The 23814-nt window shown below is 35.0% G+C and overlaps 2 protein-coding genes across 2 annotated transcripts in view; both read right to left on the bottom strand.

Annotated features, from left to right (window-relative positions):
* Nucleotides 1–3596, bottom strand: part of LOC146999811 (uncharacterized) — a 57913-nt gene extending 54317 nt beyond the window's left edge. The window contains 1 exon segment of the mRNA XM_085834421.1: nt 3564–3596. Within this exon segment, the coding sequence (XP_085690547.1) occupies nt 3564–3596 (33 nt within the window).
* A 4694-nt stretch (nt 3597–8290) lies between these two features.
* LOC146999810 (serine protease 52-like) lies at nt 8291–13325 on the bottom strand (the record flags this gene model as incomplete). The annotated part of the gene is made up of 7 exons (XM_085834404.1): nt 8291–8330; nt 8982–9208; nt 9830–9963; nt 10290–10537; nt 10858–10993; nt 12381–12464; nt 13261–13325. Coding segments are annotated over 7 exons (934 nt in total), but the record flags the coding sequence as incomplete, so codon positions are not given.
* Nucleotides 13326–23814: the final 10489 nt, after the last annotated feature.

Genomic DNA, 23814 nt, shown 5'->3' with positions numbered 1-23814 from the left:
CACTGTTTTACATTTTGTTCATATTGGATATCATACATTTGAGCATTTAGCACAATTTCATGAGTAATGAAAGTTGTTTCTTATTGAGAAAATAAATTTTATATAATATAATCTCTTGATAAATTGTCCCTTCAACAACTCAACTCCTCCCAGATCTTCCCTGAATGCTCTTCTATACAGAATAATACCCATTCTACCTCTCACTGGAATAGAAACCAAAATATAAATTAACAGTTGAAAAATGTCATAGGAGGAAAGCAAGCAAGTAGAAGAAGAGGGCAAAAGTCCCAGACAGACAGACACACACATAGAGACATGTATACCATGAAACCTCAACACCGAAAAACAAAAGCCCTGTTAGTTTAAATGAAGGAAAGAGAAAAAACAAACAAATGAAAAGAAACAAAAAGAATGTTCACCCAAAGCATTGTGAGGCAAAGTACCTTCAACAATATCAGTGGCTTTTTTTTTTGTTGGGCATCTACTGCAGGGCATGGGGCCTGAAGTAAGAGTAATTTGTACTCCCAGTGAGTCCCTATTAGAGAAAAAGAGTTTTCATTGTCAATTGGAGATAGCATCTGGGTTAGTGATAGGAGTGCTGTAGGACCAAATAATGAGTAACTTGTTTAATAATCTTTATGCAAATTTATAGAACTAGATCATGAGGATTGTGTGTGTGTGTGTGTGTGTGTGTGTGTGTGTGTGTGTGTGTGTGTGTGTTTGTGTGTGTGTGTGTATGCACATGCTTGATATAGAATTGGTGAGAATTTTTTAGCTGGTTTAAATTCTGCCTCACAGTAATTTTTTTGAAGGGGGGGGGCAGGTGGTTCCTTTTTCCCAGTGATTCCGATGTCAACATTCATTATTACGAAAACCATTTTGATCCATCTTCCAAATGTATAAATTCACCTATAACATGCAGACATAAGATCTAAAAGACATCATAATCTCCTAGAAATTTGTTCTTCAGGTAAAACACACATCCAGTTCCCCAGTTTGAGACACAGAAATCACCAAGTCTTACAAAGAAGAGTATTTCCTTATTTTGTCTGATGTAGGAATCTCAATACTCCTTCACTCTTTTTCAAAGCTTACTCTTCTATTTAGAAGGTAGTAACTAAGCTTGGTATCAATTCCAAATCCACCTTTCTGGTGTAACTTTTCAAGTAGGACATATGTTGCCTCCACCTGGTTAGAAATATAGTGGGCACCTTAGTTAGAGTTACTATTGCTGTGAGGAAACACCATGACCAAGTCATTATATAATGAATATATAAAATTGGGGGTTGGCTTACACTTTCAGAGATTCACTTCATTATCATCATGCTAGGGAGGCAGTCATTATGCTGGAGAAGAAGCTGAGAATTCTGCATCTTAATCAAAGGCATCTAGGAGAAGAGAATGTCTCATGGGAAACCATGAGGAGGGAATCTCAAAACCCACCTACACAGTAACACATTTCCTGAAACAAGGCCACACTTCTTAAGAGTTCTACTTCCTGAGTCAAACATATTCAAACCAGAACAGGGGGATATGTGGAAAATTGTTTTCTCCTCAAGAAAATATAATTTTTAGGTTATCTGAAGACTTCTAGCCATTCAATCATGGACAGGGTCTACACATCTAGTGAGTGGAAATTCAATTAAATCCCTTCTTGCAGAACCACACTGCAGAAGGTTCCTAGGATATTATTTTTGGTGGTGTTTACATTTTCTAATGGATTTAAGCAGATAAGACATGCTCATAACTTACTTCATTTGGAGTATCAATGTTAAGTGTAATTTAGCTTTACAGAATGTATTTTCTTTTGTGAAATATGTTCACATACATTGCATATTTCACTGAAGTGAATTTGGCTACCTAAAGGGAGAAATTTGAACAAAAACCACAACAAACTAAGACCAACACAAACAACAAATCCATGATGATTACAATTATTTCTGTTTTATGTAGTGTATGCGTGTAGGACTGTTACTTATTATAGAAATCACTGTCCAATACATAATTAGAAATGGTTATACCACTGACCAATATTCCTCAAATCCATTTTTAATAGATCTTCAGGATCCTGATGTTATTTATAGGATTTCATATTTTTCTTTTAAATAATCTCATAATTTGTAGTAAGTTTACAAGAATGTCAGTGCCAACCTAAGCCAGTTGTAGAACTAGCTGGTCTACCTGAAGTTACTCTTTTGTGCTTATCAATCTTAAGATCATAATGTTTATGTGTATATATAAATGAAACACATATATTTCATTGATAAAAATTTGTTCACTAGTTAATCTCCAAGAAGACTAGGGAACAATTCAAAGTACCAGCATAATGGCTCACCAAAAGCTGTAACTCCATTCACAGTTTCTGACATTCTCCTTTGGACTCTACAGGCACCAGAATCACAAGTGGTTACACATACATAGGTGTAGATGAAGACAAACCATTCCAAAATATCAAATAATTTTAAAATATCTTATTTTACTTATTACAGAGGTATGTGTCTGTTGGGGGTATTGTGCATATGGATGCCATGTAATTTAAGGACAGAAGAGGAATTGCCTCCTCTGGAAGAGGTTGGGAACTGCCCAAGGAGGATATTGGGAAACATTTTCATTTTCAGGGACAGCAAATTCTCTTGTCCATTGAGCAGTCTCCAATATTTTGATAATGATTGGAAAAGAAAAAAATCTTTATTTTATTCTTGTTTATAATAATTAAAAGACAAATATGTATGTAGAAGTTTTAAATGCAACTTCTAGACAAAAGAACAAAATATAGTTAGAGCTCTCTAACAATAACTTATACTGTTTCTTTTCTTTTATATGTTGTGTCTGATTGAATCTGTATTTCTCTAACATCATCTACAGTCCCGCTGAAGTGAAGGAGTGGATTTTCAGATTGACAAGCCTTCTGTGCAGCTTTATGGTCTGGGGATTTGGTATCAGCCTTGCTACAAGTAGATAATGGCATCTGTGGGAATTCAACAACAAGGCTCTACAACTGGTATACATTGGACTGTGGGAAGCTTACTATTATCAAGAAGTCGACAAATCAGGCTCAATAACCACAGTGCCAGTGCACAGTGCTATGAACTCCAGCTTGACTATTTCAATTGAAATTGAGTACACATGGGGCCTGATATTATTGGCTAATTTTATGCAGCCAATAGTCCTTATTTTCAGTTCTTCAACTATTATGGTCTGCTGGATCAGAGCCCCATATACTGATTTCATGATCCTGTGCTTTAATACCTCTGTATTGTTTCTGGTTCTAAACATCATTTGCACAGTTATGGCTGTGAGCTAGAATCATGTGGTGGACCTTTATCAAGGAAGTACCCTTTATTTTCCACCAAAGTTTTCTGTTGGGAAAGATGACTTGCTAAGAAAGCAGAAAACCCATGTGTTCCCACTGGGGATGCTGACAGCTGTCCTTTCAATCATCAGCATCACCATGTTGTTTTATGAGATGTGGTTAATTAGACCAATGTCCAGAGTTAAGTCTGTGGTTTCCATGAAATATCCCCATCAGAAGACCTGATCTGAAGGTTCTGTCTCAGAAGTACCTGCAGAAGACTCCTGAAAAACTCTTCCTCCATGCACTTAAACCTACTACAGTTATTTACTCATTTAAAATAGAACAACCACTTGATTACCCTGATGCTGGTGTATCATGTAATCATAGCCTCCTGTACCCTGCAAATGCATTCCTATCTTTGAATGTATTCATTCCAAGAAATCTATAGGCCAAGATCTTATAAATAAATACTTCTAACAAACAAAGGGAATGAGTTCAAGCTACAGTGATTCATATAACAAACTCCAGGTTGAAAGAAAGTTAATAAATTACCTTATACCATACAGAAAAGCAACCATAGGCAAGCTACCACTGGAAGGCAATGTGGAGGCCTTGTGTTTAACACAGCCTCAGTGCTCTGGCACCCATGATTGGGTTAGTATTTGGATGATAAGGAATCCACACAGTCAATGGAACTAAATTGGTAACACCTATGGGCCTGAGCAACTAAGAAGAACTAGAACACCTACAAAGCCCCTACAGTGAACAAGTCAACTCTGGGCATGCAAATATAATTATCCTCTCACAAACAGTAAGCGTTGCTATTGAGAACTACTTAGCTGAATACAGTCTTTCCTCATACAAATGGGAGCTCTGCTACAGCAAGAGAATTCAAAAAAAAAAATTGGTAAGCAATAAACCACACAGAATCTTCCTGTTTCACTTGTAAAGCTTTGTCTTTCATGAAACAATGTCAAGTCCTGATAATATAAATTTGTAAAGATGAGCAAGAGTAAATGGTATTCAAAATAATTTGCTTTTCAGTAGGTCTAGCTCAGTCATTGTTTGTTCTCATACAGCAACTGGGACACAATGCAGCATCCAGGAGAAGTGACCACTTCTATATTTCAATGATCACACACAGACACACAGACACACACACAGACACACAGAAACACACACACTCACACACACAGACACACAGAAACACACACACACAGAGACACACAGAAACACAAAGAGAGAGAGACACACACAGAAACACACACACTCACACACACACACACACACACACACACCTGTATACATGTGGGGAAACTCTCCTAATTTAAGTTGAAGTCCACTATGACTGGATAGTTTCTATGCTCAGTGCAATATGGATGACTCCCTTCATTCACAGGATTTCTCCTTCTCTGACCTTATCTGGGGAAATAACCCATATTTATGTCAACCAGAGGAACATCTCATAGCCTCAATCTGATTACAGGATCAATTTTGTTTCTCCTGATGAACTCTTTTCAGTCAGGAACTGAGATTCCTGAAATGCTTCCACATGTTAATGAAGCATTCCAGGTACCCTAACCACCTAGCTGATGACCATTAGCCATCTTGGCTGTTCCTACCCTAAATGGCTCAAAATGTCATAGGTCTTGAATCACCCTAAATAAAGTTTGAATCTATGTGTCTTGGGCTCTATATTCAAAAGCAGGAAGAAATTCACATATAGTTCAAGCTACATAGACTCATACAAACAACTTCAGGGTCATAAGAATATATTGGCTTATTAAGCACATGAATTGTTTGATGAACAAATTGGAACTTAATGCCAGGAAGAGTCAATCAGGAATGTCTGAAAGTAAATACATTTAATTGGTTTTTTGGTTGAATGATAAATCATTTCATAGCCCCAACTTCTTCAACAGTTCCTTGTTGTTTTCACTTTCATGTACAGTATTAAACAATTTGCTTGTCAGTTGATGCTTGTGGTACATCAGAAAATCTTTTAAATTGTTTACTATTCCCTTCTTTTTGCCTTTCTTTATGATACTACTGCTTCATAAAAACAAAATGGTGTCTTCCATACCTATTTATCCCTCTTTGAGATGCCTTTTCCAAAATCCCCAGCCATTCCACTTGGTAACCAACATGGAAGTGACCTAATGTTTTTCTTTTACAATCATATTTGACCACATTGCCACTTAGGTTGTCAATCCTATTGACCAGATGATGGTTACTCTACTCCTCAGTATTATGCAGGATCTCTACAAATACTGTAAGCCATCATGGAATTGGAAAGCAATTCCTCGTTCCCTATTTCTCTTTACTTCACACCCTTTTTGGTTTTGTCTTATCCTCATCCCCACTGTGTAAATGACTCTCTTTTATGTCACCAGAGATGGGCTTGTAAGTTTGTTGCTAACTGGGAGCTAATAGAATGGGAAGAAAGCAAAGTCTAGCTAGTTAGTCTTTCAGCTCCTTCCTGCAGGGTCTCTGTCTATAAGTCTGGTCCCAAAATTACCCTGTTTGTGTCTTATTTGTTTGCAGTGTATTGAAATTATCTTATAGGCATCACTGTGTCTTTTAGGTATGAGTGGCATTAGATTATTGTTTTATGTTGTCCCACTTCAATTAAGAGATGAAGTTGCAGTATGGTTTCCCACTCCTTTAGACCCAAGCATTCTTATTTAAAGACTTCCTCTAAAATCTCTGTCCCATATCATGTGAGCCAGCTGACATGTGACAGAAAAATGAGAGCAAAACAAACAAAAATGAGAGATTATTACCAAGAGGGACTATTGCTATGCATCTCAAAATTTCTTGATTTTTATTTAATTCCCTAAAAATTTTTTTTTTTTTTGGTTTTTCGAGACAGGGTTTCTCTGTATAGCTCTGGCTGTCCTGGAACTCACTTTGCAGACCAGGCTGGCCTCGAACTCAGAAATCCGCCTGCCTCTGCCTCCCGAGTGCTGGGATTAAAGGCGTGTGCCACCACACCGGGCTCTAAAATTTTTACTAAGATATAAATCCTAACCTAAGATACTTCTCATTCTTCATGATATGTAAATGTATTGGTCATGATTAAAATTTTATAACAAAATGGTTAACTTAAAACTATAACACTCAGATTAATAACTAAACATTTGCATATAGGTAATCTTAAAGAAATATATAACCTAATGACATGTTAGCTACTGTTCCCTTATCAGTATGGAGGAAGCCACCTAGCTGACAAGCATCTCAGTTAGGGTTGGAAAGCATGGATTTTATCATGTGACTTCACATCCATCTTGGTTAAAAGTGTCAGCATGGTATAAACCAAACAAGTACTGAAAGCATGTTCCCAAGAGGAATGATTTAGAATGTCCATCACTGAGAAAAGAAAAGTGGGAAATGGAAGAGACCAGAGAGGGAGAGAAGAATCTACAAGTTGAGGCCAATAATGGGAACACTCATTAGTTTGATCAAAAAGTAAAGGAATTATCTGATGTGGGCTTTATAGACAGGTATAGTTTTATTTCATTGTTCCTGATTAACCATTAGGCTACTCAGCCTAAACAAGACAAAGCTCTGTGTGGGAGGATACTGATATGAATGGTTTGGTCAGAGTATACATTCTTCTTTCATTGTGTGAATTCTAAGTTAATATAAAAGAGTCCTAAACTTCAAACACTTCTTTCTCTAGAGAGTTCTGATATATTGCTGTGGTTGTTTCAATAAAAAATGGCCACTATAACTTCACAAGAATTGGCACCAATATGATATATGACATTTTGGGTGCATGGGTGGTCTTGTTTGAGGCAATGTGTTACTAGAGGTGAGCTTAGAGATCTTAGAAACTCAGAACCCAGGCTTAGTGGCTCATAATCTCTTGCTACTGCCTGCCAAGCCAGATGTCTTTCAGCTACCTCTCCAGCACCATGTCTGCTTGCTCACTGCCATGCTTTCCAAAATGATGTTAATGGACAAATTTCTGAAGTATAACCCAGCTACAATTAAATGTTTGCCTTTCTAAGTGTGGCTGTGGTCATGGTGTCTTCTACACATCTATGGAAATCTTAACTATGACAGTTGCTCAATCTTACAACTTTATTTTCTATGGCATTTATATAATTCTCAACAACAACTTTCTCCACATGGAGTAAAAGGCAAATCTAGTCTAAGGCTGGCCACATACAGATGAAGTCCAGACAACTTGCTTCCTGGCATTTCTCCACAAGTCTGTCCATGAAGTACTACTTCTCTCAGAGTTTTCTTGACATTAGGGTCAAATTCAAACTCCTAGTGACCCATGCTACCATCTCACCAGCAAAATGCATGCAGACTAGAGAACAAAATACCCATGGAAGGAGTTACAGAGACAACATTTAGAGCTAAGAATGGATCCTTCCCATAATCAGCCACCAAACCCAGACACTATTGCATATGTCAACAGGATTTTGCTGACAGGACCCTGTCATAGTCCTCTCCTGTGAGGCAATGTGAGTGCCTGGCAAATACAGAAGTAGATGTTCACAGTCAGCTATTGGGTGGAACACAGGGCCCCAATGGAGGAGCTAGAGAAAGTACCCAAGGAGCTAAAGTGTTCTGCAACCCTATAGGTGGAATAACAATATGAATTAACCAGTAACCCCAGAGCCCGTGTCTCTAGCTGCATACGTATCAGAAGATGGCCTAGTGGGCCATCATTGGGAAGAGAGGCCCCTTGATCTTGCAAACTTTATATGCCCCAGTACAGGGAAAACGCCAGGGCCAAGAAGTGGGAGTGGGTGAGTAGGGGAGCAGGGCAGGGGATGGTATAGGGAACTTTTGGGATATCATTTGAAATGTAAATCAAGAAAATATCTAATAATTTTTTAAAATTTTTTACTTTTTTCCAATTTAAGTAATGATTTTTTTCTTACATATGAACAAGAACATATATAGTTAACAATAAACTGGAAGAGTGGAAAAATACACATTTGCTCTTAAGTAACATATTTCCATATAAGGTCAGTTTCATTGGTTGATAAGGAATAATATAATGCTAAACCAAGCCCTTGTATATTTTTCATGTTAAGTATGTTTTGGTATTGTTTATAATTACAAGTTAGGAGTTGGAGAGTGATGATTCAGTACTTAAGATTGCTTACTGCTCTTTCCCTGACCTTACAGCTACTTACAAATAGCTGCAATCTCTGTTCCAAGAGATCCAGTACTCTCCACTCATCTTCATGTACACCTGTATTCATGTGAACATTTAAATATACACAGTATGAGGCAGATAGGTGAACAAGAGATAGCATAGTGATTAGAGTGTTCACTGTTCTGCATAAGATTTACATTTCGTTCTCATCATCTCTGCTAGGAATCCCACAATTGAGAGTATGTACAATAGAATCTTTTGGCTATGAACTGCCACAGGCACCCAAAGCTTGTACACATGTATACATATATTCAAATAAATATAGCATTTTAAAACATAATATGATTAATCGAAGATCATACATAACTCAAATAGACATATAAAGTAGCCATTGTTGAGGGAAATTATGTTTATTAAAAGAATATGTAAAGAGCAGCTATAGGGAATAACATTGTATTTTTCTCTGATTTCATAGTACAATTCAACAGATTTGTACAACTTGATACAATTAACTAAAAAACGAAAATCCTTGTCAGTGCAATAGCCATTCCAAAGGAAAGTAGCAATGTGAATGGGTGTATAACAAGACTAGAGGACTTTGGATTTCCTACCCAAGGAGTGAGGGTTGGCTTCAAGGGATGACCTGCCTTTGCTGTTGATGATAAGATCCAGGAAAAGTGTGGGCTCACTAAAGTAGCTAAATGCTTGAGACTGGTGAAACCTATTTGTCTCCATTTGCCGTTGCCAGACAATGGTCTGCACATAACAGTGCTTCCAGGACTCACTGACTCCTAAAAGGAAAACAAAGAAGAAATGTAAGTTGCTATCCAAAGTTATTATTTAGTCTCAAAATTCATAAATTGTAATAGCAATGTCATATCCATGTACAATGTGAATCTATAAATGAATTTTTCCTATCTCAAATTAATCACAAATACCAGAGCCAATATGTCTTCAACTACATGATTAAGTTTTAAAAAGTAAAATTGAAATGGCTGAACTGAGAGAGCCATGAAGAAAAAAATATCTAATTTTCATGACTGTAAACCCAGAGGAATACTAAATGGACAAATTAAATAGTTTTTAATTGGAGAGAGTTCATTATTTAGTGGGATAGATGAAATGTGAGAAAGAAGAAGATGAAATGACTAGATTTAATACAAACATAGATAAACAATAAATAACATATTGGAAATAAGATCACATATTTTGGAGATTTCTGTTTAACTTAGTTGAAAAAAATTATTCTTTTATGTATGTAGATAGTAATATATTGCATCAAATTGACATATTTAAAAAGAACTATTGCCCTGTGGTTTAGTAAAATATGTTCCTTATATCTGAAAAAGAAGTAAATGTCTTATGTTTGTATAACATAAAATAAAAACAAAAAGGAAAGCTGATCTAGTTACCATATTTATTTCAGGTCCCCTGGCCTGTGCAGCATAGCAAACAGTAGAATCTTCTATGTCTGGATAGAGATAGGCACAGTTGGAAGCTCCCATCACTTGTACCTGTAACATTTCTGGATTTTCAAATATATCCCCTAGGAAAACAGATGCAATATAAAAAATTCATGTATATAAATGCAATTTTTAAAATACCCAGATTTTAGATAAAATTAAAATGTATTGTATATACCCATCATATTTACCTTATTATGATGAAATAACATCGTATTAACATTATTTTGAATAAAAATATATATATGGGCAGTTTTCCAATTCACACAACAATTTTAAAGATATTTTAAAAGGTATTTAAAAAGTTATAGTTACAATTTTTCCTTAAGTGTACTATTACAAGTGTGTTACTCAATTAAAAGAAAATAGAACTATTCCCAATAAGTAAAATGAAAGTTGTGCTACTAACCTTGTTTGAGAATTTGTGGTCCAGAAAGCCAGCATTCTGAGCTGTTTAGATTCTTAATATTGCCTAAAGGTGCCACTATGTAAATAGAACTCTGACTTTCTTGAAGGAGCACAAGAGCTAGATCATTTCTTGCAACCTGATTCACTAACTGGAATTGTTCATGCAGTAAAATAGCAGTCACCTTAACAACTCTCAGAGGTGTCCCTGGATTCCGAAGGCCCAGTATCACAACAGTATCTTTTGGATTCCTAGGCATAAGAAGATATTGATTAAAATAGTTTCTACAGGAAACTGCAAACTTTACAAACTATGTTTATCTCCTTAGTTGCTTTATTTCCTTCTTTGTAGAGGAAGAACCATACAAATAAGGTCAGAGTTCATATACAATCAGACATGAGAATCATTTAAAAACAAATATAATTATAATATTGAAGCACTTTTCTGTTTATCTTGAAAGAAAGATGTAATAATAATAGAAAAGCTTTAAACAATTATAGGCAACTTGCCCCCCAAAAATCTTAAAGCAGAGAAAATGCAAAATAGGAAACAATATATGACATAAACTTACATGTGCCTGACACAGTAGGCAGAAGTGAGAATCCAATAGCTACTAATTATGGAGCCACTGCAGATCTGATTGCCACAACTGAAAATAAGAACCTGCCATGGCATAGTATATTGCAGAGAAATATGATCTGCCAAAGCTGGATTAAAAGACAAAAAATAATAAAAAAAAAAATACAGGATAAATTTGCTGTAAATGTAACTTATACCCACTTTTTTCAAACTTTTAATTCCTAATGTAACTGCTAAAACAACTGGCATTATTGTTATATTTTGTAATGAAAAATTCTTTAATCTTTATGTATATGATTTTCCTCAAAAAATGACTTATCTTCTTACTTTTTTCATTTCACTGAGGAAAATATTGGAAACCTTTTTATGTAGTACATTTTTTCTTCTTACAAACTTAGGTAAATAACATTTTAGGCTTTTGTAACTATTTGGATGGATAGGAAATAAGAAATAATAGTTTCATTCTAAGGTATAAAAAATGAATGACGATTTTAGATATAAGACCATTGACTCCACAGTATCCAAGACTAAGCTTACTGATTTTAAAAACTTGTATGTAGATCTCAAATACTTAGTAAGAAATTTCAAGTTTGAGTATTGCCAATGTGCTCATGATAAATAAAACATATAAAACTTTAGTCACTGATTTGTCAACCAATGCTGATTAATATATGTATACAAATTGTCATAATTTCTCTGTTCATAAAAAAGCAAAGAAATAAAGAAAAAAGGGAAATTTAACTATTATCTCTGGTGCAAATTCCATCGACCTCTCTATAAAAAGTTTTGAGCTTTGTATTTCTGCAAATAAACAAAATATTTTCACTCGTGTTTGAAAAATATTTTTCAATATAATTGCAGAAACATATTTAATTTTTTATTGAACCTTGATTATATGTTGCATTAATAATTATTACTAATTATTACTATTACTAAGCATTTCAGAAGAAATTAATGTAAAATGGCCATTACTGATATTGTGATATGCTTCCAAAAGCTGTACATGAAAACATGGCAATCACAAATACATATTATAGAGTTGTATCTATATGGGACCTTCTAAAGTCAATAATACCTGCCAATAAAACCAGGCATTTATTTTGAAAATTATTTTACCACCTAATGATGAAATTGGTACACTAATAAAAATTTCTTTAGTAATTAAATTACCAAAATCAGATCTGCACTTTGGCTTCTAAAAATGTAACAAATTATAAACTTTTCTAAGCTCTCAGAGTACTCAGCTGCTATGACTATAATAAGAATAGCCAATTACTTATATATTGTATACTAGCATCGTAAGATCTGGGTAGTATGATAATTGTAAAGTGCCTTTGCAAACACACATGCACACACACACATGCACACACACACACACACACACACAAACACACACACACTCAGCCTCGAATATGAGGCAAACAAAAATAATGGAACTCCTGGGGGCACAATTTGTTTTCTGTCTTTTGTATTTCTATTCTTAATTTTTTTCTATATAATATTCTTTGACCTTACCCTGAGGCTGTGACAGAGAGATGTAGTGTGGATGAATAGAATCAGTTGAAGATCTCAAAGTAGAGAGTTTTCTCTTGGTAAAGACTGACAAAGAATTGGAAACTGAAATAGTCACAGATCTTTGATTGGACCAGGGAGCATGGCTGGGCTGTGTAACTCTCTGGAGCCACAAAATAAAAGGGCTAATATGGCTGAAGACATAGGGCTTTTTGCAGTTTTCATCAAAGTGAATTAAAATTCCTATCTGTACCCATGTATCTTTACGTTGCAGATGACATACCAATGGTGCCCCAAGATCACCCTATAAAAAATAAGAAACACAATATTAACTGACAAACTGAAGAACGAGAAAAATCCTATTTGTTACTAAATGATAGTTCTTTATATCTCTGCTATCCAGGTTTCCTCAGTTCGTCACCTTACAGCCAGATTCCCCCATAGCTTTCTTGGCTTCTACACAGAAAGTGAACTCTTTCATTTGAGGCCAAAATTTGGCACAAGTGCTGACTTGCATGATGCTTAGGTGCCTTTTTTGCAGGATACCAGGACTTCCTGAAATAAATCAGAAAGATTTTCATTTTGTGTTATTGTTATACAGGGGAAATATGAAAATAACAATATAAAACCTCAATTTATCATAAGAAAAAATCTACTATATTAATCCACTCTGTCCATCATTACTTACCCCTCATAAGGGACCAACTGGGTAACCAGCAGTCATATAGCTGGATATGTTTCTCTTGCTCCTGAGTTTCCTCCAGGCAAATAGGAAGCACCAAAGGTTGAAAATGAAGGGGCTCCTTCAGGAAGATTAGACCAGGTCCTAATGGTCCACTGGGACCTAAATATGGCATGGAACGGTAGATACCTACAATTTTACCTTGGGTAGGTTCCTGAAGATCAACCAGCCCCACTTGGACTAAAGCCAGGGCTTCTGACCGTTTTCTGGAGAAAAAAAAATTTATAAAGAGTTTTAATTTTACTTTTTAATATGAAAAACCCTAGAGGTCACATAAGTCACATTAAATACAAGTGTACAGTAAAATACTATATCAAAATACTGTTTATATTTTGGAGGAAATGAGTATTGGTTTAGAGTATATTCAGTCTAGTTATCTAGTATCTTACTAAGTTGCTGGTACACGCACTAAAGATATTCTGAAACCTATAGTGGTAATATGCTCCTAGTTCTGCCTCTTAATTGATATTACAAAATAACAAGCTTTGAATGCAGAATGGACTCTTGCTATACTTATTTACATTATCTCTATTAGGCATATAATGCATTGTTAATCATAAAACTTCATTATAGGACTCGGTATACATAAACATTTTCAGAAACTAAAATTAAATCTTACAATGATGTAAGAAATTATTATACTAGTAAATACTTTCAGTAATTATTTCTGCCATATACTTTTAAAATTATGTTAATTACAATAAATGTATATGATTTTTACATGATTGTAAGACTAACAATATCTATAAGAATAGAGGATCTTTTGATTTGAAGTTAGCACATTCAATATTCTTATAGGTAAAACAATATAAAATTGCGATATTTACCATAACTTACAAGTATTTTATTAGGATATTGAAAGTATCCTCAAAATACACAATAATTTTGGCAGAATCATGAGGCAAAACAAATAATGACAAAAGTCTAAAAATTGTTTTCATCTATTTCTTGAGGAATGCTGTCATAGTAGATGAGGTAATGTATCACTTAGAGTGAGTTGATACACCAGAGTTAAATAAGGAAATATATATATGTTGCATTTCAAAGGAAGATATTCAAAAACAATCTCAGGTAACACCCATATGTGATATGAAACCAATTTGACAAGTTTTATTCAGACTTACACAAAATTGGCACATCGAGCAGATGTAAGGATCCATCTTTCATTAAGTATAGAGCCTGCACAGAAGTGTGAGTAAGAAAGTTGCACAGAAACTATCCAGGGAAATTCACCTATTTCAGCTTCCCAGCAGTTGGGACAGTGGGAAACAAGTCCAGGGCGTAAGCCACATTCTAGAAGGATAAAGTTTGAGTTAGTGTTCTTACAACATTTCTATTCTGGGGTTTATACACAAGAAAAATGTTTCTGGATCCAACATCTTTAACTTTGACTAAATACAAAGAAATGTGTTACTAAGTTATTCCAATTTTCACTATATGAAGAGAGACTATTAGTACTTTCCTCAATCTTTTCAATTCTGCTTATCTAGTTCTTAAATAAAATAATATCCCAGTCCTAAACACTGAGGAGTACTGAAATATTATCATACTTTCACAAAAAAAAAAAAAAAACAAAACAAAACAAAAAAACTCTAACTCTCTAACTGGACTTAAATCATGTTGAACATGAGAGAGCCATGTCTTGTACTGGAAACATAGCCAACTACTCATAGTCAGTTCTAGTGAAGTTGTGATTATTAAAGATGTATGAACAATCACTAATTTACTAACTGCAAAATCACAATGATCTATAAACATTTTTCCCTGAACTCATTGTCAATTATGGTTTTACCCTCAGAAAAGAAAATACTATATACAATAGACAATGACTGATATCAAAAACAAGAATTATTTTCATTAATGAAAAAATATATCTCTGATCTTGGAAATTTTGTGCTTAATTTAGAATATGATTATTTCATCTAAACAAAAACAATTCAAACATGTTTATCAGAAAGCTTGCCTGTGGTTTTATGATCAACAATTGCTGTTTTGTAGAGCCATAGAACTTGAAGATTATCTTTCCATATCATACTCAGGTGACATTCAGACAATGAAACATTGATTCTTGATTGTGGTCCTATTGAGTGCTTATTTTGAAGGCTAGGTTGAGATGGAGGCATCAACATAGGTTCTTTCCTTAAAAGTGTGTCTGGAAAAATGTGGGGAAATAAAGATATAAGATAATACTATACTCAGTAAGTGTGAGAGCCTTAGTTCCTGAAACATAGTATCTGAAGTTGTTGAAAAACAGAAGAGATTTCAGGATAGAAGAGAATGAGGATGAGTAATAACAAAACAATCAGTTCAAGAAGAGAAGTAACTATGTGAGTAGAGTGCACATGGATTTGAAGAGTACTGTAAATAAGAAGAAAAAAAGAGCTAAGGAGAAAAATTTAAAAGGCACATAGGAAATCCAGGCTTTCTTTTTGTACTAATGACTTCTAATTTGCTACAAAAGCTCTCACAAAGAATTGTCTCCAAAATCAGTTTGATATAAATTATGAGATCATTAGTGAGCTTGCTAGGTTAGAATGATTTGCTTTTATTTTTTCTTTACACAGCAATTATCTGTGTTGATATGGTGATACTTATACTGGTAATAAAAACAAACAAATGTCATGTGACTTATTAATATGATTTCTCCACAAAGCTCGAGTTCAAAATTAATAAATAATGATATTTCATCAACTTTAAAAAATAAAGGCTAGACTTTAATATGTCTTATTCAAGCTTGGTCCCACTTTTTACATTATCAGTTTTGGAACTGAAAACAAAAAGGTAAGACCAGTTTTATATAAAGTTCCAGATCTATCTGGTTTTTATAGTAGATTTTTCTGTGGATTATCTATTTTGATATATAATGGATAGCTTGACCATTTGAGATATAGACTAAAATCTGAATAATAAAGTTTCAAGCTGAGTCCAGGGTTTCTCACATTTGATAATAAGGTGGATCTATAGATATTTAACCATTTTAGAATAAATTTGGAGACCAAACATTTGAAACTCTAAAAGGGGCTGTGATATTCTGCCTTTGTGTATTTGTGTAGCTTGACCCTGGAGATTTAATGCCTACCATGGACTAAGATCTTGATATCTGAGTCTTATGGTAGATTCCAGAGTAGTTTTTAGATGCAGAGTGCTGACTCTTATTTTTCAACTGCAGTACTGAAGTCTGTCTCTTGACTCTTTGTCAAGCCTACGGAATTCAGCTATCTATATTATCGAGTTTTAGAATAGAAATAAAGCAAGACTTGTATTACCTTGAAACTGAAATGATGGTGTCACTGTACCAACTTCAGTCAAAACTGATGTTTCTCCAAATTGTTCTGCAGTTGGATTCCAAATTTGGGTTGGTTTTGGTTGAAACTGGTTCCAAAATCTAAACGAATCTATTAGAGTCTGCATTGAATATGATATTCCTGCATCAGAGTGAGTCCAGAAAATTATTTTTTGAGTTTCAGTGGATGCTTTGTGTTGAATCCAAGGGTTGATTTTATAACCATTAGTTTGTGTCAAAGATCTTGTAGCTTCATATTCAGACTGTGATGACTGCCTAAGTGCATAATTTTGAGGTAGATCCTGAAGTGTGAAATCTATTTGAGTCTGTAACGGGTATAATAATGTATTGGAATGAGTCCACGAAATGATTTCTAGAGTTTCAGTAGAACCTTTATGCTTAATCCAAGGATAAGCTATACCAACATTAGACTGTGTCGATGATTCTTTAGTTTCATATTCCTGTTGTGACCATTGTCTAATGGCATAGATTTGAGTCAGGAACTGAAATGTAGAATCTATTTCAGTCTGTAATGGGTATGATATTACTGTATCAGAAGGGGCCCAGGCAATGATTCTTAGAGTTTCAGTAGATGACTTATGCAGAGTCCAAGGTTTGATTATACCAACATTGGGATGTGCCAAATATTTTGTAATATCAAATTCTGGATGTGACAGTTGCCTAATTGAATACATTTGAGTTAGGGACTGAAATAAGGAATCTATTTGCGTCTGTAATGAGCATGATGTACCAGAATGAATCCAGGGAATGATTTTTAGAGTTTCAGTAGAAGTCGCATGCTGAATCCAAGGGTAGGTCATACCAACATTAGAATGTGTAAACAATTCTGTAGTTTCACATTCTGGTCGTGAGGATTGCCTAATTGCATAGATTTGAGTCAGAGATTGAAATGTATAGTCTATTTGAGTCTGTAATGAGTATGGTATTATTGTATCAAAATGAATGCAGGAAATCATATTTACAGTTTCAGTAGAAGACTTACACTGAATCCAAGGATTAATTATACCAACACTAAGATGTGCCAAAGATTGTGCAGTTTCATACTCCAGTTCTGGCCATGGCTTAGTTGCATCATTCTTAGTCAGGGACCAAAGTGTGAATATAACATCTTCAGGCCATCTCCTGACAAGCTGAGATTCAGCTTGAGTCCAAAGTTTAATTTCATCAGACTTTGAATAGGTTAAGAATATCTGTGATGCATCCGTTTTAAAATCTGACCTAGTTTTTACTACCTTTATTTCAAGTTCATTCCAGGAATGTGCTATTTGCCATTCTTGCTGGAGCCAAGGGTTAACAGTTTCGTGTTCAAGTTTAGTTCTTTGTCTTGTTGAAATTTTTTTAATCTGGAACCAAGATAAGATAGCATTAATGTCAGACATGTTCAAGTACTTTTCTGGTTCTATTTTAGCTTGTGACAATTGTATATTAGATACAGACTCAGTCCAAAGCCTAATTACTTCTGATACAGTATGAGGCCACATTTTTACTGTATTAGATTTCAGCTGGATCCTAGCATTGTCTGTGCTATCTTCAATTTGGAACCATGGCCTTAATGTATTGTCTTTTGAAACATTCCAGAATCTTATACTTTCTGTTTCAGACTGGATCCAGGCATTAGATACACCAGTAGCAGAATGCATACCCATTTTATGTTGTTCATAGGACTCTACTTTGCTAATCGTCAGTGAAGTAAAAATATTGATTATCTGAAAGTCTGACTGGGTCCATGGTTTTATTCTTTCATCTTTAGTTTTAAACCAATATTTTGGTTTATGGTGAAGCTCATAACCAGTTGCAAAAGGAACAGGCACCTTCCAGGATAAAAGTGATCCTAGTTCAGAAAAAGACCATGTATTTCTGTCTAGAGTTTCTGTAGGTGCCCACAGAAAAGATTTTTGCCTATTTTGGGTTGAATGTTGGATAACATAAGTTGGAGAATACACTGAAACTATTAAAGTATTAATATTAGACATCATTAAACTTTTCTTAGCTTCATTTTCAGTCACTGTTAAAAATTGTCCTTTATCAGTTTCTGTCTGTACAGATGGAATTATAGTTGACTTAAGAGATGTGCCAATTGTTTTTGAAGTTTCTGCTATTAAGTTTTGTGAAACTTCAGCTTGGGTCCATGCAACAAGTATGGAAGTTATAGGCTTCAACTCAGTTTCCAGTAATGACAATTCATCTAGACTCCATGTTGTAAATTTAGTGGTTATTGTTGGTGCCAAAAGATCTAAAGAAGACTGAGCTTGGAATGTCTTTGTTACTATATAACTATCAGCCCCTATTAGTACTGAATTTAGAGACCTACTTTGGATCCTTGATACACATTCATGATAATCAGACAATATGTAGGTAATTATTTCTGAAATCTTATCCTTAGCCCATGGTGTGAGTTCATCATAAGTAAGTTGTATAGGAATAATTTCTGATGATGATATAAACTTTGTCCTTGGTACAAATGTAGAATATACAACTTCTGTCCAAAGGTTTTCTGGTATGTATAAAACCTTGGTCCATGGTATAATTTTATTAGATACAGGCTGTGCCCAGTGATTGTTTAATGGAAAGTCATTCCAGTTCAATGGTGTGAAAGTTTCATAAAGAGAGCTCATTGGCAAAAATACTTCTGAGGGTTTAGAAAGGGCTAATATGATAGGACTATATGAAGGCCACACCCTTTTGTTTATTGTTGTAGACTGACGTTCCATGGCCTCAGAACTTTCTAATGCAGATTCCTCCTGAATCCATTGAATGACTTTTGGAGCAGTATATCCTATCCAGATATCTTCTTGTGGAGATTCCCTCTGGATCCAGGGTATGACTATAGAAACCCTTGTTGAATGACTTACTGACAGAGACTCAGGTTGTGTCCAGTATATGACTTTTGAAAATGTGGTTTCTCTCCATATATTTGCTAGAAAAGATTCAGTTTCCATCCAAGATATTGCTTTTGAATCTGCCAAGTGATATTCTGGTAAATATTGAACATGGGTCCAAGTTATGAGTTTAGATAATTTATTATTTATGCATGGATATATTGATGGTGAGTCACTCTGTGTCCAGTGTATTATGTTTGACAGTTTAGTCTTCTCCCAAGGAAACTTTATTTGTTGAGGTTCAACTTGAGACAATACAGTTACTACAGTTTCTTTTTGTAACAAATAATTAAATGTTGAATACACCATGTATATGCACAATCTTACAATTTCTGTTGAAGATAGTACCAAGTCATTTTCAGGGATTCCTGCTGCATTTTCCTCCTTTATCCAACTTTTTGTTAATGGGTAGTTACCTTTTGTTCTAAATTTATTATTTAGAGGTTGTGTATCAACATTCATTGCTAGGAAGTGTGTTTCTATCTGTGTGGTCAGTGAATTGGCAACTGATTTTGCAAAATAAGTTATGACTGAGGATTCAGTTTCTGTTCTTACTTTTACTACTTTAACTGTATCTCCTATCCTTGGAATAAAAGATGTAGATTTGCCCTGTTGCCAGACTATAGCTTTCCCGGCTTCAGGTTCTGTCCAGACAAATTGTTCTGAAAATTCACTTGGTCCCAATTTTGTGAGTATTTTAGAGTAAGGATTTGTCTGGATATATGTTTTAAGGGACTTGTCTCGTGTCCATATCACTGCATCAGCCTCATTCTGTGTCAATTGACTTTCTATTTGACTGACTGTATGACCAGAAAGGAACATATTATCTAATACAAATTTTGAAAAGAAATTTACTGTAGAATATTTCTCTGTTATCATTTGTGAGGCCATTTCTGTTGTAGGTTGCTTCCCAGATTTGATTACTTTAATATCAGTCAATGTCCACAGTAGTTTTGTACTAGCTATATGAAGTGTTGGATTTTCTACTGCTAATAGAGTTTCAGCCCATGGAGTAACTCTATCAAAGATAGACTGTGTCCAGTGAGTTAATACTGAAGTCTCTGCCTGGGTCCTTATTTTGATTGTACTAGATTGAAATTTTGCCCAAGGAATTAACTTTAGAGAAACACTTTGAAACAGTGAAGTTACTGTATTTCTGAAAATGTGTGTCCAGAGATTAAGGATTCTGGAATTAGATTGGGACATCTGTGAGATACTATTTGTTTCAAAATTTGTCCAAAGATCTATTGTTGAAATTTTGGCCTGCTTGAATATACCAGATATAGGCTCTGTTGAGTGCTTTGTATTTGTGAATTCTGAAGAGGCCCACTCAGCAAATGCATCAACTTCATATTTTTTCCCAAAATATATTGCAGGTGAAGCATCTTGGTTTCTGTACAAACCATGATCAGATATTACATGTGTCCAATGTGTGAATGTTGCAGTTGGAAAATGGTTTTGATTTATATCAGGTACAGATTGAATCTGAGACTGTACAAAAATAACTGCAGACTTGGTCCATTGTGATAATATATTATCAATTTTCTCTGTCCAAGTAGTTAATGTTTGGTGTGTAGATGGGGTCCATCGCAGTATGAATGTATCAGCCACAAACAGTGTCTGTGTATTTACTTTTATAGATTCAGTCTTGAGCAAAGATAGTATGTGTCTATTAAATATAGGTGATTTCCATAGCTTTGATGGCAAAAGTTCTGGAAGGGTCCATGGTGAAGTGATAAAATCAGACAGTAGCAGTGTCTTTGGATGTAGTGGCAAAGAATCCAAATGGGTCAATAACGGTATCACTGTATCAGACAAAGGCAATGACCAAAGACTTCCAGCTCGAAACTCAGTTTGAGTTAATGGTGAAATAACAGATACATGAAATATCCATGGAGTTTCAGTATGATTCCATGGTCCTGTGCTTATGTCAGCCGAGTGGTTAGGCAATATATGTCTTGTTGAAAATGCATTTGAAGGCTCTGGATTAGAATGTAACAGTGTCAACAGACTCAATATTGGAGATTCTATCTGGATCGACGTTGGTGTCACTGTATCAGACAAACTCCATGGCCATACATTTCCTCCTGAAGATGTTTTATGTAAACAATGTGGTATGATTATATTAGATACAGATGATGTTGTTAAATCTACTAGTGGAAGTTCAGGCCATGATGGTGAAATTTCATTATATAGAAAAAGTGGTCCCCTATTGACTGGTAAATATTTTGATTCAGGCAATGAGACTATGATTGTATCAGATATCAGAAAATCCCATGGATTTGCTTCTGGAGATGAAACTAGTATCCTTGATAGAATGAATTCATCAGACACAAGTTGTTCCCATACATCTGTTGCTTGAAAATCATCCAAATGCCGTGATGATGAAATTGCACCACACAAAATGTGTAACCATTGGTTTTTTAGTGTATGCATATCTTCAGTACATGATTGCACCATTGTATCAAATATAGTCCATTTCTGCAGATAGGCTGATAGGGACTTATACTGGGACCTAGATGTGACTTTGTCATACATAGATAATATAAGCATATTTCCTGTTGAATATTCACTCTGAGACGAAACTGTTGTCTTTTTGTCAGATGCAAGTAGTGTCTTTAGATTCATTTCAGATGTGTGCTTCTGTGGCCCTGGTGATGTAGATATTATCAGTGCATCAAAGTTTACTGGTGACACCATATTTACTTTAGGAGATTCATCCTGGGGCCACTGTGGTATGAGTGTATGCAGTAACCATAAATACTCGGGTATCTGTTCAGGCTCAGGCCATGGAAGCATTCTTGTATTAGATACCAGATGTGTTTTCTCATTAAATAATTCAGGTTGATTCCATGATATTCTGACTATATCAGACACAGGTTTTCTCCACAAATTAATTGGTGCATATTCAGCTTGAAGTAACTGTGATATGACTGTGTAAGATACAGCCAGTGACTGCAGGATTAATGGTGGGTATTCAACCTGGGGCAATGGCATTATAACTCTATCAGATATTTCCTGTAGCCATAGATTTACTAACAGAGGATTGCTTTTCAGCCAGACTGTGACAGTTGGAGCTACACTTTCTGTCAACTGATATCCTGTTGGATGTATAGCTTGAGTCCATAAATTGATTTTATCAGATACACGGAGTGGCCATTTATTAGATGTTAGAGACTCTGTCTGAATCAGTGGTGTAAAACTATCAGTTCTCATCCCTGTGAAGGAAGTGAGTATTTGGAATTTATCTTTTGTCCATGATTTTTCCAACGCATCAATAATCTGTGCCCACACATTTACAGTTTCAGCATTATTTAGTACCAATTCTGAGATAGTTTCAACCTCTGTCAATGAGATTTCTGTAAAAACATCAGTGTGAAACCATGGAATATCTGTATCATATTTTATTTCTGAGAAGAGATTTTTTCCTGAAGCTTCATGAGTCAAGATTGAATTCCTACCTTGTGAAGTCCAGGGATTTGTTTTGGATGGGAGCCATGTAGTTATTTCATCATAGTCAGGATTCACTGAATGCATTCCTGATGGAGAATTCACCTGGTTAAAAATGGTTATTGTAGATCCTGGAAATATAAATGAAGATCCTAGCGATGATTCAGTGTGGGTCAGTTTTGTGGTTATGTCTACTTCAATCTGTTTCCATAGATTTAGTGTAGGATATTCCTCAGGGGCCCATATTGTAATTATTTCACCCTTAAACTTTACTGGAGAGTTTATTTCTGAATAGTGAGCTTTAGGCCACAAGGAAGTTAAATAAGATTCAGAAATCATCTGGTTATTTGTTTCTTGAAGCTCATACTGTAGCCATGGCGTGGGTTTATTCCTTAGGGATTGTGTCCAGAGACTTGTTGCTGGTATTTTTGTTTGTGCCCATAAAATTAGTGTATCACTGATACTTTTTGACTTTACTGCTGGCTTATTTTTGGTCCACGATGGCACAGTGTAAACTATAGAATCTATCAAGAGATTTATGTTTGAAGATTTACTTATGGTTGATTGTGTAAATGTATCCATTTCAGACAAAATCCTGAGACGTGATAGTGGTGCTTCTGTCTTTGTCCATCTTGTGAATCTATCAATTTTAGATTGTGTCCAGTCATTTAGTTCTTGAAGTTGCGAATTCATCCATGTTGTATCTTCTAATAAGTCCTTCCAGTCATTATTTATTGGTGTTTCATCTTGATTCCATAAATTGGCTATGTCAATTTCATATGGTATCTGGGAATTTACATTTGGAGTTTCAGCCTGCCTCCATTTTATTAATGTTTTGGCTTCTTTCTGTACCCTTGGTTTAATTATACCAACATCTAAATCATCCAAGATCTTAACTGTATAAACTTCATGATGTATCCAGTTTCTTAATTCATCAAGCATAGGTGGTTTCCAGAGCCTACTTGTTTCAGTTTCAGACAATCTTCCTTTGTATTCTGCTTGAGTTATTGGCTGTGTCCACTGTGAGATGGTTTTCATTTGAATTTGAGACCCATGTATAAC

Source organism: Mus caroli, unplaced genomic scaffold (assembly GCF_978045245.1).
Source record: "Mus caroli unplaced genomic scaffold, Mus_caroli_1 scaffold_34, whole genome shotgun sequence".
NCBI lineage: Eukaryota > Metazoa > Chordata > Mammalia > Rodentia > Muridae > Mus > Mus caroli.
Note: the sequence above shows the minus strand (reverse complement) of the source record. Positions and strands in the feature narration are given on the sequence as shown.